At 57.1% G+C, this 17686-nt stretch overlaps 1 protein-coding gene across 8 annotated transcripts in view; it reads right to left on the bottom strand.

The window, feature by feature from the left end:
- DAGLA (diacylglycerol lipase alpha) overlaps positions 1-17686 on the bottom strand; it is a 70778-nt gene that overhangs the window by 16924 nt on the left and 36168 nt on the right. For 4 of the 8 annotated variants that reach the window (XM_035262916.3, XM_002755483.7, XM_035262918.3 and 1 more), the window contains 7 exons: positions 10626-10764; positions 9978-10189; positions 7820-7921; positions 7196-7334; positions 4410-4497; positions 2107-2241; positions 1397-1474 (listed from right to left, as the gene is read on the bottom strand). In XM_035262916.3, coding sequence (XP_035118807.1) covers positions 1397-1474; positions 2107-2241; positions 4410-4497; positions 7196-7334; positions 7820-7921; positions 9978-10189; positions 10626-10720 — 849 coding nt within the window. In that variant the 5' untranslated portion in view covers positions 10721-10764. Of the gene's footprint in view, positions 1-1396; positions 1475-2106; positions 2242-4409; positions 4498-7195; positions 7335-7819; positions 7922-9977; positions 10190-10625; positions 10765-12162; positions 12458-17686 lie in introns of those variants that run through there. The other 4 variants (XM_078341176.1, XM_035262919.3, XM_035262917.3 and 1 more) reach the window with 3 other exon arrangements.

Below are 17686 nucleotides of genomic sequence, written 5' to 3'. Positions count from 1 at the left end.
TCAAATAGGTGGCACCTTAATCAGGGCCCTGAGGCCCATGGAAACATCCCCAGCCAGCCTGGCTGCTCTTCAGGAACAAGAGTGGGGAGGTAATCATCCCCTCCCTGCAGCCTCAGGGGCGGGGCGGGCCCTGGCAGCCTCTGCCAGGTGGCAGGTGTGACCCTGGCACCTCAATGGGAGTCGCTTGATGGGAGTCACAGCTGCCTGCCCTCCCTGCTCCCTGTGAGGAGTGGGAGGGAGAGGGCGGTGAGAGCAGCCAGGGCAAGGCCTGGCAAGCAGAAATGGGCTGGTTTGGGGCACCCACTATGGATGTGGCTATTTTTAGAGAGGATACAAATGCCTGCTTTGTGGGGGAGCAGGGGCAGACAGAGTCTTTTCTAAGAGACTGAGTGTTAAGGTTTCTTTTCTTCTTTTTAGGAAACAGTACAGCTGGAGTGCAGTGGCACAATCATAGCTCACCCTGGTCTGGGCTCGAGCAATCCTCGTACCTCAGTCTCCCAAGTAGCTGCGGTCACAGGCATGCACCACCATGCTTGGCTATTTTTTGGGGGGTGGGGGGTAGAGACGGGGTCTCACTATGTTGCCAAGGCTGGTCTTAAACTCCTGGCCTCAAGCAATCCTCCCACCTCGGCCTCCCAAAGTGCTGTGATTGCAGGTGCGAGATGGCACACGTGGCCTAAAAGACTGAGATTTCTAAGAGACGGAATTCTTTCCATCAGCATCCTGGCTGGCACTGTGGCTCCCCAGCACTGTGATGGGAATGGTTCATGTCCTCCCAGCACAGCTCTGGTGGAAGGTGTGCCCAGCGTCATTTCACAATGAGGGGCCTGCTGGAGGTTGCAGCAACCGGCATCAGAGCAGAGGCATGCTCTACCCGTTTGCATCCCAAGGCAGGGCCTGTTCCTCCCGGCTGCCAGCTGTGGTTCCAGCCTGGGCTGTGCTGGGTGCAGGGCTGGGCTCTCCCAGCCCTGTACTGGCACCTCCTTTCCCTGTAACATGCCGGATTTCTACTACAGGCACTTGAGAAAAGGTTCCTCTATAAAAAAAGCTTGGAAATCAAGTTCTATGCCCGCTGTGTTTCATAACAGCAGCAGCAAAAATCCTAGCAGCTCACCCTGGTGAAGCACTCTGTCATCTCAAGAGGCCAGGACCAAACACTTCTGAACTTGGTAAAGGAATTCAGGGGATTCGTTTGTAGAACCGGTGTGAGGTGGGTGGCTCTTGTGAAGGGCATGATCTGAGCAGGGAGGCTCTCCAGAGAGCTGGGAGGGAGACCGAGCAGGGGCAATGTGGCTGGCACTGCGAGGACAGCTGGGAGGGGTTTGTTTAGGTCATTGTGGCAGAGAGGGAGGGATGGGGATGGAGTGGGTGGGATGCGAGCTGATCTCTGACTCACCGAATTCTTGAGGTCGAGGTACTTGGTGTTTCTCGTCACTGGCATCCCAGACAGAAAGGCCAAGATGTCATTGTTTGCCTGTAAGACGGGCAGGTGAAGAGCTGGCCCAGGCCTGGCTTCGTGGCCGGGAAAGGGGCCCAGGCCCTGGGATCTGCCTGCTTCCCAAAGGCCGAGAAGCCCAAAGGAGCATGCAACTTCTAGTTCTTCCAAGATTCAGCCACTTTTCTAAAATCTGAGGTTTCTCCATATTTCCAGATGCTCCCCTTCCACCCAAAACATCAAGTCCCTGAGGACATTCCTGGCCCCTAGTGGGGGGTGGGGAGGTATTTTTATGAGATGCTGAGAAATCCTAACCGGGGTTGGTGTGTTGGTGGGGATGTGGGGGGTGGAGTGGTCACGCACAAGGCTGGTTCGGGAGCTCACGGCAGCCACCAAGCCTGCGGTTAGAAGTCCTTCAAGTGCCAGCCCCAGAGGCAGCCACGCAGGGCCCAGAAAGTCCCTGCAGAAGTGGTCATGGAAAGCCTGGCTAAAGGACAAGCTCAGAAAGGCAGGGGGAGCCCGAGGCAAAAGGTGGCCTCCAAGGTGTAAGAGGGCACGTGGTGGCTGCAGAGCTGCGTGGGAGCGAGCCCTCCGCGGCAGAGGCCGCAGAGAAGGGGCCCGAAAGGAGGGTGGTGTGGGATGGTCACAGAGGAGGGGCTGGCGGGGCTCACCTCGTCCAGCACGGCGTTGCGCTTGGCCCGCTGCCGCTGCCGGAGCAGCACCAGGCCAGCAATGATGTCAGACGGGACAATGTCCAGGTCCCGGAAGAACTCGGCAAAGAGGTAGGCGATTTCTGAGTAGGCGTCCTATGAGGCCCGGGGAGGCGGGAGGCAGCGCAGGGGAGCAGGAGAGAGGACGAGAAGCCAGGAGTGAATCCCCCGGGCTGGGAGGCTGCAGAAGTGTCTGCTCGGGGACGGCCGGACAGGTTCTCCCCGGCACCTCTGCAGCCCCCGCTGAGCCTGACCCCGTGCAGCCCTGTGTGCCTGTGACCCTGAGGGCCCTGCCCAGGGCTCTGGCCTCCTAGACCTAGCAGTAGCTTGGAATTCCTGGGGTGCCCACTGTCTACCTAGAGTAGGTGCCAAGTTGAGCCACTCCTTTTCACTTTCCCAGACACTGGGATCAAGGTGGGTGGCTCTGGTTTCTTTCTCTCTAGCCTTTCTCTCCAGCAAAGAAACCAAGCTAAGCTCCTGGCTCCATCGGTCCCACCAGCTGTGACCTTGGAGGTCCCTCTTCAGGCCTCTGTGGAGCCAGCCAGGTCTCAGGCCCTGTCCCCCAGCTACCCACAGGCTGCTGGCTCAGTGACCCCCACAATGTACCCTAGAAGGGGGTGTTCTCACTGGCCCAGTGGCCCCCCACGGCTTCTCTCCAGGCCCTTGGCCTGAGGACAGTGTATGTCTGGGCCTCAGGGGAGGAGGCAAGCCCTGCTGGCTGGTGCACCGCAGTATCCTTCCCCACCCCACACTGCAGCCTAGAGCCTCTTCCCTAACCTGTCAGGAGACGCTGAGGTGGGAACCACCACATGGCAATGAACTCTGTCTCACTGGGTCTCGCCCCTGAGTGTCTGGCACTTGTATGTGGATAAATCAAGGGCTGCCAACTCAAATGCCGAATGGAGCGAAACAGAGCCAGCTACTGCTCAGCTCCAGCTGACCGGCCCTGGGAGAGGGCCCACTTCCCCAGATTCAGAAGTACAGGAGTTTATGGAAACGCCCTGATTTTTAAATGCTGGCGTCCAATTAAAATGTGTAGGCAACACAACACAGGCTGATCAAACTGTGCTTAGGACCGGACCTGGCCCCTGGGACCGTCAGTGCCTATCAGGACCCTTGCCCTGGGGCTCCGCTGTGAGATACTGCCTTTTCCCCAGATGCTGACAACAGCCCCAGCTCTGCCTGAGTGCCCAGAGAGGTGGGCATGCCTGCCACACAGCAGCCCCAGCCTCCATCTGCCAGGGGCCGGCTCTCTGCCCTCTGCCTGGCCTGCCTGTGGCCCAGACCCCTCAGACCACCCCAGAGAGACCCAAGGGGGTGCTCCCCACCCACCAGGGAACCTCGGGGGCTTTCTTCCACTGGATTACTCACTCTACAGCTCACCAGGGGACGCTGGTGGGCAGGAGCCACTGGAGGCTTCCTGGTGGCTTCCGTGGAAGGCACTTTGCTGTCTGCCTCAGGGAGGAGTGGTCTCCTGACCTCACTGGCTCTGCCACTAACTAGCTGTGGGACGCTGAGCAAGTCACTCCACCTCTCTGGGCCTCAGCTGCCTGATCTGTAAAACGAGGGGTGGGACTAGATGATCTCTAAAGTCCCTGCCCACTGTGGGGTGCTCCTAGAGGACCCCAGAGCCTGCCTCCCTTCCCTCCCCTTGGGGGCTGCCCCCAGCTGGCCCTGTCTTCCTTCTGCAAGTGCCTTGGCTAGTTCTGGCCCCCTGGCCACTTTTCTGAGCTCCCAGGTGCCGAAGGCTGACTGTGTGCCCCCATCTGGGCCAGGTGCCGAAGGCTGACTGCGCGCCCCCATCTGGGCCAGGTGCCGAAGGCTGACTGTGCGCCCCCATCTGGGCTAGGTGCTGAAGGCTGACTGTGCGCCCCCATCTGGGACCGTGCTAAGTGCCTATTGGCTTTGCCAGGTCTTCCTGATTAATCGGCTGCTGGTGAAACGCTAGTTTTCTTTGTCTTCAGGTCACCCTGACTTTGAGTATTTCTTCTCCTAAACTAGAATATAAGTTTCAAGGGCTTTGATACAAAGTCTTCACAGCTTTCTGTTCCCTTGACAAAGCAAGTGGACACTGTCTCACATGCTGGAGCCAGTGAGTCAGTGAATAACAGGCCCCCATGTGAGCAGGCTGCTTTTGCTCATGCTGGAAACCTAGCTCCTTCCCACCAGCCCTGCCCCATCCCACTTTGCCAAAGGAGCAAACGGCCCCCAAATCACCTGACCACAGGATGTGACCTAGATGGGAGCGACCTCCCAGTACTTACTGACTGGGAGTCTTTCGTCCGCGTGCAGCAGAGGAACACTTTGAGCCGGCGTGACCAGCTGGTGGCCTGACCTTCCTCTAAGCGGTGCCTGCAAAGCGGGAGAGGCAGTGTGAGGTCAGAGGGCTGGACCAGATGTTATGGAAACAGGGCAGCCTGTTCCCAGGACCCTACCAAAGGGTTCCCACAGCGGGGTCTGGGGGAGAACAGAGCCCAGGCCCTTTTAAAGCTGGTAGCCAGTGGCCTGGCTGCTGGCTAGCAGGGGCACTTCCTGACAGACTCCTGCTAGCCTAGGATGGTGTGTGCTGTTGGCCAAGGGTGAGTGGGTGGAAGAGGGAGGTGGGGAGCGGTGGAGAGGCTCCTTGGCTTTTGGAAGACTGGACCCAGGCAGGCTCTGAGGCTTCAGAGCTGGGAGCCTAAAGTGGGGCTACCCTGCAGCTCAGGTGTCCAAAGGCTCAAACCCTGGGAGAGGTCAGCAGGGTGTTGGGCCTCTCTGTCATCTCATTCTAAGGCCTGGAACAGACCTTCCAGAAAGACCTGCTTTTCCCCAGAAAGGATTTCAGACACCTATATACTTACATACTCTACTTATAGGAAATTGATGGGGCTGAATGAGGCTCTGCATTTCCCAGTTCCTTAGATCTGATACCTGGGTAGGGGGAGGGCTCCACCCCTCCTCAACATGGTCTATTCTCTGTCTATTATCACCCCCCACCCCCACCCCCAGCGGATCTAGCTGCTCGGATGGAGAATCGGGGTCTCCGGTAGTCTGTACCCAAAGGCAGAGCAATGGGCCAGTGATTCACAGAGGTTCCTCCTAAGGCTGGATGTCTGGAGTGTGAGTTTGAGCATAAAGATAACAGATCCAACATGAAAAGTGTAGACCTCCAAACTGAGCAAGAAGGGGCAGGCTTGCTTTTGTGCCACGTGCTGGCTCCTTAAAAGCCTGATGCTGGGTGGTCAGGAGAGGAAGGCAAGGGTGACCCTCAGATACATTCAAGGCACTTAACACCCATCAGGAGTGACAGGCCAGGCCCTTTTTGAGCCTCTTGACTCTTCCCTGTGTCTAATGACTGCTTCCCGCTCTCCAACCCTGGCTCCCTAAGGCAGATGGCCACGAGGAGGAGGGCAACAGGGTCTTCCAGGGCTGCAGGAAGGCGGCAGGGAAGGGTGCAGGGACTTGCTGCTTTGGGGACCTGCTGGCTCTTAGGGACTTGGGCAGCTGTACATTCTAAGACAGTGTCCCACCTTCCAGGGGCCTGATGAAGGGACAGTGTGCTGGCCAAGCAGGGTTTCCAGAGCACTGTGGGATGGGTGGTGATGGCCAGCTGGGCTGGGAGGGAAAATGGGCTCTGAGGCCTTGGCACCAAGACCTGACATTTTGGGCTGGGAGGTGGCCAGAGTAGGCACGGGTGTGGCTCTGGCTACAGTGCTGAGCTGACGTGGAAGGTCCACGAGAGGCCGAACGTAGCGGCACAGGAGGGTGGGATGGGGAGAATTCCTGCCGGGCAGGGGGCCCAGGCAGCCTACTCCCCAGGTGAGGGTGCCTGAGCCAGTTACTCCGGACTGCAGGTGTGGTGCCAGTTCTGCACCCCAGCAGCATGACCCGGGGCAGGTGACCCACCCTCTCTGAGGCTTGGATTCTTCATCTGTAGAATGGTCTCACAACCATGCTATAGCTCACAAAGGGATTCAATGGATGAATCGCAGAATGGACTCAGCATGGGGAGCTCCTTAGCTAATGCACCACAGAAGCCCCATTCACAGGAGGTACTGGGGCCCACTCTGGAAGCCCCGCTCTTTTTCTTTCAACACTGCCTGGATGCCCTCCCTCATTTTGCCTGCCATGGCACACTTTCCCCCATCTTTAAAACACCATGCAAGATTCACCCCCTCTAGGAAGCTTTCCTTGACTAACCTCTTCCAATCTCTGAATCTAGAGGCAGCCTAGCCTAGTGTTAATAGTTAGTTAAGCGGCTGGGCATGGTGGCTCATGCCTGTAATCCCAGCACTTTGAGAGGCTGAGGCAGGAGGATCACAAGGTTAGGAGTTCGAGACCAGCCTGACCAACATGGTGAAACCCTGTCTCTACCAAAAATACCAAAATTAGCTGGGTATGGTGGCACATGCCTGTAATCCCAGATACTCAGGAGGCCGAGGCAGGAGAACTGCTTGAACCCAGGAGGTGAAGGTTGCAGTGAGCTGAGATCATGCCACTGAACTCCAGCCTGGGAAACAGAGTGAGACTCTTGTCTCAAAAAAAAAAAAAAAAAAAAAAGTTAAGCAAGGGCTCCAAAGCCAGATTGCCTGAGCTAGTTCCCAGCCTCACCATTTTCTAGCTGTGTAACCTCAGGTAAGTCCCATAATCTCTTTGTACCTCAGTTTCTCCACCTGTACTATGGGGAAGATGGCGGCGGCCTGGTGGAGTTGTAACTTACTACAGGCAATGCTCGCCTTCGCTGCAATTAGGGTTGTTCTGATCAGCACTGACAGTGATGACGTAGCTACTGTTTACTGAGCACTTACCCCGTGTGAGCACTGCGTTAGTCCCTCTGCAGGTATTATCTCAGTTAAACCTCACGACAACATGAGACAAGAACGGTTATTATTCCCACTTTATAGACAAGGGAACAGGCAGGGAGAGGTTAAGCCCTTTGACTAATACCCACGGCTCACACAAGGTTGGCCTGTAGTCTGGAGGCCTGGGGCAGCCTCCTGGAGAATGGAGACCTCTGCCCACCAGTCAGCAAAGCCCACCCGGGGGCTGCCCGCCCACCCTGCTGACTGACCGCAGGTTGTAGGTCCGAAGGTTACGCTGCCGCCTCTTGGTGGCTCTCAGCTTGACAAAGGTGCGGCCCGTGGGGTCGAAGACACAGAGGACGGTGATGCACACACTGAGGATGACTACCCAGTTGCAGACAACCATCCCTGCGGGCAGCAGTAGGGGGCAGTATGTAGAGGCGCTGGGGACACGTCGCTGCCTTGTCCGCTCTGAAGAAAGGGACGCTGGAGCCTCCCTCCCCTCAAATGCTTCTGGGGACAAAAGCGAGGCTCCAAAGCCCCTGTTCCCAGCCTCTGGCCACATACGTGGCCACCGTCTTGCCCACCCACAACTCCAAGGGCCACTCTTGGCTCAGAGCAAGTGGCTCTGTGGGTTTTCAACAAGGTGTTGAGGAGCCTCGACTTGAACTAGGCAGCTCCGTGCCTGCTGCAGCCCACCCCAGACCAGGGTCCTCTAAGGGTGACAGGCAGGACTCAAGGGTGAGGGAAGCTGCCTCACCCAGTCAACTTGCTTGTGCCCTGACAAAAGCCATTTCCCTCCAGCAATGCCCAAGCTTCTTCCTCTCTAAACTGATCCCGTCCCCTGTGCCCCTGGGGCTGCTGAGGCTCCAGCAGGCCTTGCCCCGACGTACCGAGGGTGACATTCTTGGCAGTGAGGTCATTGCAGGAGTTGTAGTACTGAGTGAGCCACACGATGCCCACGATGGCGTAGATGAACTCGATCACCAGGATGGCTGCAAGGAGAGCAGGCCTGGCTGAAGGATGGCCGCCACCTGCCCACCAGGGAAGGGCCTGGCCTCTCCTATCACAGAGCCTTCAACCAGCTAGCTCAGTAGCAAAGGCAGAGGCAGTGGGCTAGCAGCACACCCCCGACCTCTGCCTCCCAGGCCCCAAGGCTGTCCTGTCACCATTTGGCCCTGTTGCAGGGGCCTGACCCCTTGCAATGTGCCCACCACTTGTCCTAGCTTCTGTGCCCTCAGGTCCCAGGGGCCTCCCTGAGAAGGTGGCTGGAAAGGTGGGTGATAAAGAGGCATTTCCTCATCCTTTTTTTTTTTCTTTTTGAGTTTTGCTCTTGTTCATTAGCCAGGCTGGAGTGCAATCGTGAGATCTCAACTCACTGCAACCTCCACCTCCAGGGTTCAAGCGATTCTCTCGCCTCAGCCTCCCGAGTGGCTGGGATTACAGGCACACGCCAACACACCCAGCTAATTTTTGTATTTTTAGTAGAGATGGGGTTTCACTACATTGGCCAGGCTGGTCTCGAACTCCTGACCTCAAGTGATTCGCCTGCCTCGGCCTCCCAAAGTGCTGGGATTACAGGCATGAGCCACCACGCCGGCCCATTTCCTCATTCTTTCAGGATTTCAGAATCATGTGTCCAAACTCTGGAATCAGACACATCTTAGGCAAGTCACCTAATCTCTCTCTGGGCCTCCATTTCCTCATCTGCAAAATGGGAGTGACAACATCTATGTTGTAAGACTATGCAAAAGTTAGATAAGAGTGTGTTCACTTTATGGAAACTCTTTCCCAGCAAGAGGCCCCTGGAACCTGATGGAGGAGAGGGGAAGGGTCCAGTGGCCGGTCTGCTCAAGGTCTGCATCCAGCTCAGGCCCCTCAGTGCTCGGAGCCCAAGGCCAAGACTGGAGGGGTAGGGTATGGAGTGGTGGCTGAGGAGGAGATCTGCTGGCCTCACTGGGGCAGCATGGGAAGCCTCAGCCCCACAGGCAGCAGCATGGCAGCTCAGAGACCAGAATTTGGAGCCAGACAGCTTGGGTTCAAATCCCATCTCTGACATTTACGCGCTTACTAGTTGTGTGACCTTGAAGGGGCTGGGCCTGGGCCCCAGTTTCCTCGTCTCTAAAAGGAGACCAATAACACCTGCTCCGTGTGAGTTAACACAGGAAAAAGGGCTCAGCATGGTGCACAGAAGGACAAGAGGTGTTCACGAGGAGTGACCAGAAGAAAGGGCTGCAACCTGAGCCCAGGGAGAGGACACAGGCTGGTCCTCTGGGGAGCCGGCCCAGACTCCTGAGGCGGTTCTCAGGAAGTGGCGAGCCTATGTGGAAAAGGATCACAGGGAAGACGTGCTCTGAAGAGATGCACATGGTTTATGATAAGGGTCAGCAGCCTTTTTCTATAAAGGGCCAAAGAGCAAATGTCTTGGACTCTGGGAGTCCTACAGTCTCTGTAGTAACCAGTCAACTGGGCTGTTGTAGGGGCAAAGCAGCTGGAGACAACCCTAACTGAATGGATATGTTCCAGTAAAACTTTTTTGTTTTTAGACTGAGTCTTGCTCTCTCACCCAGGCTGGAGTGCAGTGGCACGATCTTGGCTCACTGCAACCTCCGCCTCCTGGGTTCAAGCGATTCTCCTGCCTCAGCCTCCCAAGTAGCTGTGATTATAGGCATGTACTACCATGCCTGGCTAATTTTTGTAGTTTTAGTAGAGACGGGGCTTCCCTGTGTTGGCCAGGCTGGTCTTGAACTCCTGACCTTGTGATCCACCCGATGTGGCCTCAAAATGCTGGAATTACAGGCATGAGCCACCCCACATCTGGCCTAAAACCTTACTTATAAACACATACAGCAGGCTGGATTTGGCCCTCAGGCTGCAGTTTGCTGGCCCCTCATCTAGAATGTAAGCCGTAGAAGGCCTTAATTCACCGGTGTACCCCACTGCTAACACAGGGCCTAGCTCATAGCATGTGCCCAGTAAATCCTGACTGAATGAATGAATGGAGAGGTGGGAGTTGTCTGGGGCAAGCACCCCAGGGTGGGTGGCCCTTACCCAGGCGCACGTAGAGCACGTACTGCATGGAGTCGCGGGGCTCCGTGTAGAGGATGCCCCCACGCATGCTCAGCCAGATGATGGCCATCTCAGCGATCATGCAGCTCAGCAGGATGCCCAGGTAGCCTCGGCCGTGGTCCACCAAGTTCAGGGAGCAGGCCTCATGTGGGCTGTAGACCAGGCCGAAGAGCACCACGGACAGGATCACAAACCTGTCAAGGGAAAGCCCGTGTGAGCAAGGCCGGGCAGCCCCCACACCTCAAGATGTCCCTAGCAGGCAGGCCCTTCCCCAGCCCGGATTCAGAGGAGGGAGGGGTGGCAGCAGGTACCTCCTCCTAAGACCATTGTCCACCTGGCACTGAATGCCTAGAAGGGCTGGGTGACCAAAGACTCAGGGTCAGCCTTGGGGAGTCAGTGGCAGCAACTCCACCCAGTGCCGGGGTCAGGTCCAGCAATGGCAGCAGGGGTCTCAGCTCCATGTGGGTACTGCCCTAAGGGGCTCAATGTTTCAGGCACCTCCTCCGGGCAGCTGGGAGCATGACAGGGTGAGGATTTGGGCCCAAACAGGGAGGAATAAATGGCCAGAAAGCTTCCTTCCAGGCCTTTCTCCCCAAGCCCAGGCCTATGGTCCCAGGCCCGGGGACTCACCAGGTGGTGTGCAGGAGGAAGAGGAAGATGGCTGGCAGGACGAGGTCATCACTGCCCACAGACCAGCGCCGCCGGAACACCACGATCCCGGGCATGGCTGGCGGCTCTGCAGAGGCTCAGCGGGCCTGGCGCTCACCTCCTGCAAGAAAGCAGAGGACCCTATGGCTGCCTGGGGAGGTGGTGGCACCCAGGGCCAATGGATCAGTCACTTCTGTGGCCAACAGCACAGGCATTTCTGGAGCTGACCACTGGAAGTGCTGACCCATCTCCGGGCAGGAGCCCACACAAAGCACCTTAGCAGCAGGACACAGACTTCAGCCTTCCCCCTGGGGTCTCTCCTGTCCCCTAAGACTGGCATTGGCCCATCAGTTTCTACCTGGGGTTACCCCAGTAGTCACTGTCCAGATCTATTAAAAACCTAGGCTCACCCCCTGTTTCCTCCTACATGGGATCAGGACCCTCAGCCCAGCCCTCAAGCCCTATAACCTTTAGACCTGGCCCAGTGCACCCTGTCCTTGGAGTCAAGGGAGGGGCTTCCCAGACCAAGAACAAGCCTGCCCAATAGCACAAGCCTGGAGAAGCCAGAAAAAGTCTGAAGGCCTTGGGAAGGTGGGGGCAAGGGACCGTGTATGGTCGGACTCACAAACACGGAGGATGAGGACTGCCTGGCAGAGAGCAGGTGCTCAATAAGTATTTTTTTTCTTTTCCTTTTTTTGAGACAGAGGAGTGCAATGGCACGATCTCAGCTCACTGCAACCTCCGCCTCCCAGGTTCGTGCGATTCTCCTGCCTCAGCCTCCCGAGCAGCTGAAATTACAGGCATGCACCACCACACCGGCTAATTTTGTACTTTTAGTAGAGACGGGATTTCTCTGTGTTGGTCAGGCTGATCTCGAACTCCTGACCTCAGGTGATCTGCTTGCCTTGCCTCCCAAAGTGCTGGGATTACAGGCATGAGCCACCGCCTGTATTCTTGAATGAGTATTTCTTGAATGAGGTTCTCAGTGTCTTGCTTTGCTGGAAGTCGAGAGCATGCTCTATGACTTGGTTTTGAACTCATCAGACAGAAGTCCCCACCACAGCTCTGCCTCCAGGGAGGGAAGGGAATGGTTGAGGTGCAAGGTCAGGAGTAGGGCTTGGGACACCTTCCACCCCACACTGCTGGAAGGATGAGGCGAGCCCTGCAGGGTAACCGCCCCCCTGGCCCCCTGCAGTCCACAGGCCCCCTCCCAAGCCCACCCTGAGCCATGCAGCTTTTACGGCTGGATTTCCAACTCTCTGAAGTAGCTGAATTCAAGTCAGCCCCAAGCAAGCTCAGGGAGGAGTGCCCAGGAACTCAGGGCCCCCACTCCTCAGCACGCCAGAGAGAAGGGAAGCAGCATGGGCGGGAGGTGACCCCACAGGGAGTTTGGTTCCCCAGAGATACCCATAAAGGGCTCCAGGGTAGCCCTGCACTAAACTGTGCAAAGGGAGCCCTGCTGCAGGGGGCTAGCCACCAAGTTGGTGGGCAGCTGCCCCCCAGGCCAGTAGAGGCTTACATGGCACCTGGTCCGGGGCAGGCAGCAGATCCTCCTCTCCCCAGTGACAGCTCCAGGGAAAACGTGTGTCCAAGGAGCCCGGCATCATTCGGGAAGGAAGCAGCCAAGTCTTCCCTGGCCAGTGGGCATAGCCCTCGGGGTGGGCGAGAGGGCGTGGGGCCAGGTGGCCAGCCCGCATGTCCGCCCCGCCCACCTCCTTATCCCCGCTGCAGCCACTTGGCAAGCTGTGGCCTGGGAGGGCTGGCGGGCTAGCCTGCCGGGGTCGTGCCTACTCCTCCCCCCACCCTCAGGAAGTGACATCATCCCACTCTCTCTCCAAGGAGGAGTCGGAGCTCAGCTTCTGGGAAACGGGGAGAAGGGTGGAGAGTGAGGGAGCGTGGTGGTGGGGTGGCTGGGCTTGGTGGGGGGGCCTGTGGACTGCAGGGGGCCGGGGCTCCAGCAGTGCCTGTGACAAGTGGCTGACAGCACCAGCTTCAGATTAGGGTTGGACAAGATAGGACAGGAGGGGGCTGGGGCACTGCGGGTGGCAGCTGGGCTGGGTCAGAACAGAGCTGCCAACAGCTGGTATTGCCACCCCCTCCCCCTCTCCAGGTGGCTCACAGAGGGTAAGGTGCAGCACAGGGTCGGGCTAAGGGGGCTGTCAGGCTGCTGGGAGTCCCTCACATGAATGGAATGAAATGGAATGGAATGGAATGAATCTAATGGTGGGGAGGCAGCACGCCCCCGCAGGTGCTATAACTCTGCATCCTGCTCTGATTTGGCCAGATCGGGGAGGAGGGAGCAGTGCTATCCCAGAGAGGCTGGCTAGCAGGCGAGGGTCCAGCCCTACCCAGCCTGCCGCCAGGCCTGCCCCTGTCAGCACCCCAGAATATCTCCTTCTCAGGTCCACCCTGTGGACGGCCCCTCCTAGTCACCCTAGGAGGTCCCTCCTCTTGCTGCCACCCTTGGCATCATGGAGCCCAGGATAGCTAACACTCCTCCGGCTCACACACCATCCACCCAGCACACTCACACTCACTCTGCACTCCCCTCCTCTGCCCAAACTGTGCCTGCTCGCCCCAGCTCTCAGGCTGGAAGGAGTGAGCCAAACCTGGCACTGGGCCCTGCAGAGGTGGCTGCAGGACTGTCAAGACGCTGGAGGGATATAACCAGTGCTCACCACTGTCCCCAGCTCAAGGTGACCAGCCTGAGGCCAACTGCCATGGTCAATACTGGTGCCTACCTAGAGCATGTGGCGGGACTCCTGGGGACCGACCCTGCTGGGTCCCCGTTGACAGGCCTGCACCTGTGGCCAGCCCACCACCATAGAATCTGAGGCACAGAGGTTGGGATTCAACTGCCAGCCTGGTTTTGAACCTGGGCTCTACCACAGACCCATTGTGTGACTTGTGAGTTGTGCCTCAGTTTCCTCAACTGTAAAATGTCAATTTGTAAAATGTCAATTATCCTACCTCCTAAAGTCCTGGTGAGAATTACGTGAGAGAAGATCTGCAGAGGCCCTAGCTGTCTTAGCTGGGGCGGGGGAGGCAGAGGGAGTGCAGGGAAAACCTTTCGGGACCAGCCGCCCCTCCCTCCTGGGCTGGTGGATTCTCCAGCTAGTCACCAACAGGTCAAGGTCTGGGGTGGGGGTGGCAGGGCCTGTGTGGCAGGGAGATTGGGGTGGGCCACACCACTCTACAGGCCAGTTCATACATCTCTCCGGGCTGCTATTTTTAAGGGCCTGAATGGCACCCTTTCTCTAGAGACCCCAGCCCATCACAATAAGGGCCTGTTCCTCTGCTGGGGATGTGATTTCATCTGGAGGAAATGTCTCAGGAGGGGGAGGACAGAGGCTATTTCCTGGTATGGGGCTGCCACAAAGCACCTCTTCTGGCTGTCTTCCCCTGGGGCAAAGGGTCCTGCCCTCTCACGGCCACAGTGAGGCCTAGGCGGGTGCTGCCTGTCCTTCCTATTCCACACCAGTGGGGCTCCCAGGACAGGCCGGGACACCTTCCAGCAGGGGGCACACACTGCTGGGGGCTCCTCCTGCCTCTGGCTGGGCCCCCAGCACAGGCAAGTGTGAACGGCGTGGCAGGGCCCCTCTCACATGGATGGAATGACTTCAGCAGCCCGAGGAAGCCTCATTTCTTCCCCCACCCACACAGCCCAATTTCCCCGCTGGTGATTCAGGCCCCTGGACTGAGTATTAACCCTTCTGGGAGTTCCTCTTTCTAAAAATTCAAACTCTTTTTAAAAATGCACATGTTGCCCCCTACTTTAAAACCCTTTCTGGCCCCCCATGGCCTGCAGGACAAAGTCCAAGCCTGTCGGGCAACAGCTAAAGGCCTCAGTTACCCTGGAAGGACAACACATGCCTCGCCCTCTCTGAATCCATGCATTCCTTTATCCCCTGAGCAGAAAGGGATCCTGGTTCAGACAGACTCCAGCACAGAGCACACCCTCGGCTGACCAATCCTTCTGGCTGGGGAGGCTCTCCAGCACCTTCTTACACTGTCACACCCTTCTGTCTTAACACCCCTGAAACATGCTGCTCCCTAGACACTGGAAGGGTCCATATTTTGCTTACTCCAGTTCTGACAAGTGAAATTCGACTCATTTCTCTAAGTCAGCTAAAAGTCACCTCCTCTCTGAAATCCTCCCTGTACCCCACTCTCCTCCTGGGAAACAGGCTGCTCTCTTATGGAAATCCTGGACCCCTTCCCCCAGTGTGGCCCTGGTCACACTGTGTTACAGTTAACCTGCTGACTCCTTGCTGCCCATCCCTGCCCCAGCTCAACAGAGAGTCCCTGGGGCCCGGGTCTCATACCACCTATCATTACACCTCCAGGTACCAGGTGCAGTGCCTGGCTCCAGCCCCTCAGCCTCACCCCATGGTCTCCTCGACACAGCTCCCCTCCCAGTCACAAGGGCTGAAACAGTGGCTCCTTCCCCCTCTGAGCTCACACCCTTCCCTCTGGGGAAACGTCCCTCCCTTCCTGACTGCCAGGCTGGGCTCCCACCCCAGGGCCTTCCCTGACAGCTCAAGGAGAACCCTCTCCCCATCCTCTGGCTGAATGAACTGCTCTGGGGCCTCAGTTGCTTCTTTTATAAAATGGGGTTAACAATACCCCTCTCAAGGCTGTGGTCAAAATGGACCGGGGTGATGTCACTATAGGACTCTGCACAGGCCCTGCACACCCCAAGGATCTGCTGATGGCTGCTGCTGCATTAGCAGACACCCGGGGGTCTTTGTGGGGACCTCCTGTGATGTGACCGGTGCCTGGGTGCTGGGTCGGGAAGGTGCTGCTAGTGCCCAGCCGGTCAGAAAGGGCTGGAGCAAACAGAAGCCCTAACCCAGGAGCCTGCCCCCACCGTTAGCGCTCCAGCGCTAAAAGCACCCTAGGCTGGGTCTCGACCCCTCGTCCCAAGGTACCCTGTGGGCTTGACCCCAGGAGCAGGTTTTAGGGAGCAGAGCCCCTTGCAAGCAGGTCTCCCAGCAGATGGGACTCCAAGAGCTCCCAGGGGAGGGAAGAAGGTGCTGGCTCAGCCCTCTGGGATGTCCCAGGTAACTGGACAATGAGTGCCACCTCTAGCCCATGAGATTTCCCACCTGGCCAGTGATGGCCTTGGTCGTTGGCCTGGGGATGGGATGGAGGTTGAGCCTGAAGGAGGGGATGACAGCCAGGTCCAGCCATGGGGACCCATCTGACATTAGCTGAGCACCTTCTGTGCCCCAAATCCTAGACTAACTGCCTTCAGTCCTCACAGCAGTAATGCCAGGTGGCAGTGTCACTCTCGTTCCACAGAGTGCGTGAGAGGTGATTAAGAGCCTACACTCTTAAAAGCAGGCTATGTCTGAGTCTTGGCTCTCACAAGACTTGGACAAGTTACTTCACCTCTCTGTGCTTCAGTCTCCTCCTCTCTAAACCAGGGATAAGAGGATTACCTACCTCAAAATTATCAGGAGGGTTAGATCAGTCAACACTTCAAACAGTGCCTGTCATCTAGTAAGTGCTCAGCAGACGCTGCCATTATTATTACTACGGAAGAATTCGGAGACAGATGCAGAGACTGCCTGACACCACCCGGGGATCCAGAGGCCAGGCAGGCCCGAGGCACAGGTCATTCCTGCTGCCATCCAAACCCCCACACCTAACAAAGGTCAGAGTTAAAAGGGGTCTCAGGACAGTCCCACTGTCCCCTTTCATGGGTGAGGAACCTGAGGTTCAGAAAGAACACAGAGGCCCCAGCTCTTCCCACGACATCCATCCCTGCAGCGTCACCGCCAGAGGCTGGACGCAGAGCCTGAGCCCCCAAGCCAGCCCACTCCCTTCTACCTCACTCCACACCCCACTCAAACTCCCCAGTGACACCAGCATTAACAGTGTGTCACCCCAGGGAGCCTGGCTGAGATCCTCTCTTTCACGCTCTTGGAGATGCCTAACCCTCCTGGAAGCCAGCAAAATCGCAGGAGCTCCCTCACTGGAGATAAATCTGCAGGGAGGCATCAACCATGTGCCTACTTCAGTCACCTGGGGCTGGCTCTCCTGGCTGCAGCAGGTGAGTCCCTGTTGCTCTGCAGCAGCTGTGATGATGGAGGGGAGACTCTCAGACCCAGAGAGCCACCATCCCTGGGCCCCCATTTTACTCCTGCCTGCTGGGGCTGGAGATGGGGACCAGGTCCCTAGAGCTGCCTAGTGCTGGACCAAGAGCAGTGTCCCTAGGACAGAAAGTCCCGACCCCTCTAGGCCCCAGTAAATCAAAATGGAAGGCCCGGGAGGATGAATCCATTGCACACGTGTGAGACATAAGGGCCCTCACGGTTGCTATATGTCAAACTATCACCAGCCAGGTGTGGTGGCTCAGGTCTGTAATCCCAGCACTTTGGGAGGCTGAGGTGGGCAGATCACAAGGTCAGGAGTTCGAGACCAGCCTGATCGACATGGTGAAACCCTGTCTTTACTAAAAATACAAAAATTAGCCAGTTATGGTGCTGCGCGCCTGTAATCCCAGCTACTTGGGAGGCTGAGGCAGGAAAATCACTTGAACTTGGGAGACAGAGGTTGCTGTGAGCCAAGAGTATGCCATTGCACTCCAGCCTGGGTGACAGAGCAAGACTCGTCTCAAAAAAAATAATAAAAAAAATAAAACTACCACTGAACACCACACTTCTTGGTGGCCAAAGTAAATGGGGAAACTGGCAAGTTTGTAAGGGCTCTTTTCAGCCTTTTCGGCTTAAGGGCTCTTTTTGCAGGGTTTTCTGCCCCTTGGTATCATGAAGAGAGAGCCCAGGACTCCCATTTCCATGATGAATGGGATTCCTGTGTGAATCACTGTCTGCCCTCGCTGGGCTGGCAGACAGGTCCTGCTCTTTTTAGCAATGCTTTGGTGGTGGTGAGAGTCCAGCTGTTGGGTCTGCAGCTGCGGGACTGTGGTAGTGAGTTAACCTCTCTGCGCTGGCTCACCGGGCTGACAGAGGATAGCAGAGGGAGGGGATCAATACCTAGTAACTGGAACCATTTTACAAAACTGCAAGGTGGCTCCA

This window comes from Callithrix jacchus, chromosome 10 (assembly GCF_049354715.1).
Source record: "Callithrix jacchus isolate 240 chromosome 10, calJac240_pri, whole genome shotgun sequence".
NCBI classification, from domain to species: domain Eukaryota; kingdom Metazoa; phylum Chordata; class Mammalia; order Primates; family Cebidae; genus Callithrix; species Callithrix jacchus.
The sequence above is the reverse complement of the archived record's forward strand: the minus strand, read 5'-3'. Positions and strand labels throughout refer to the sequence as shown.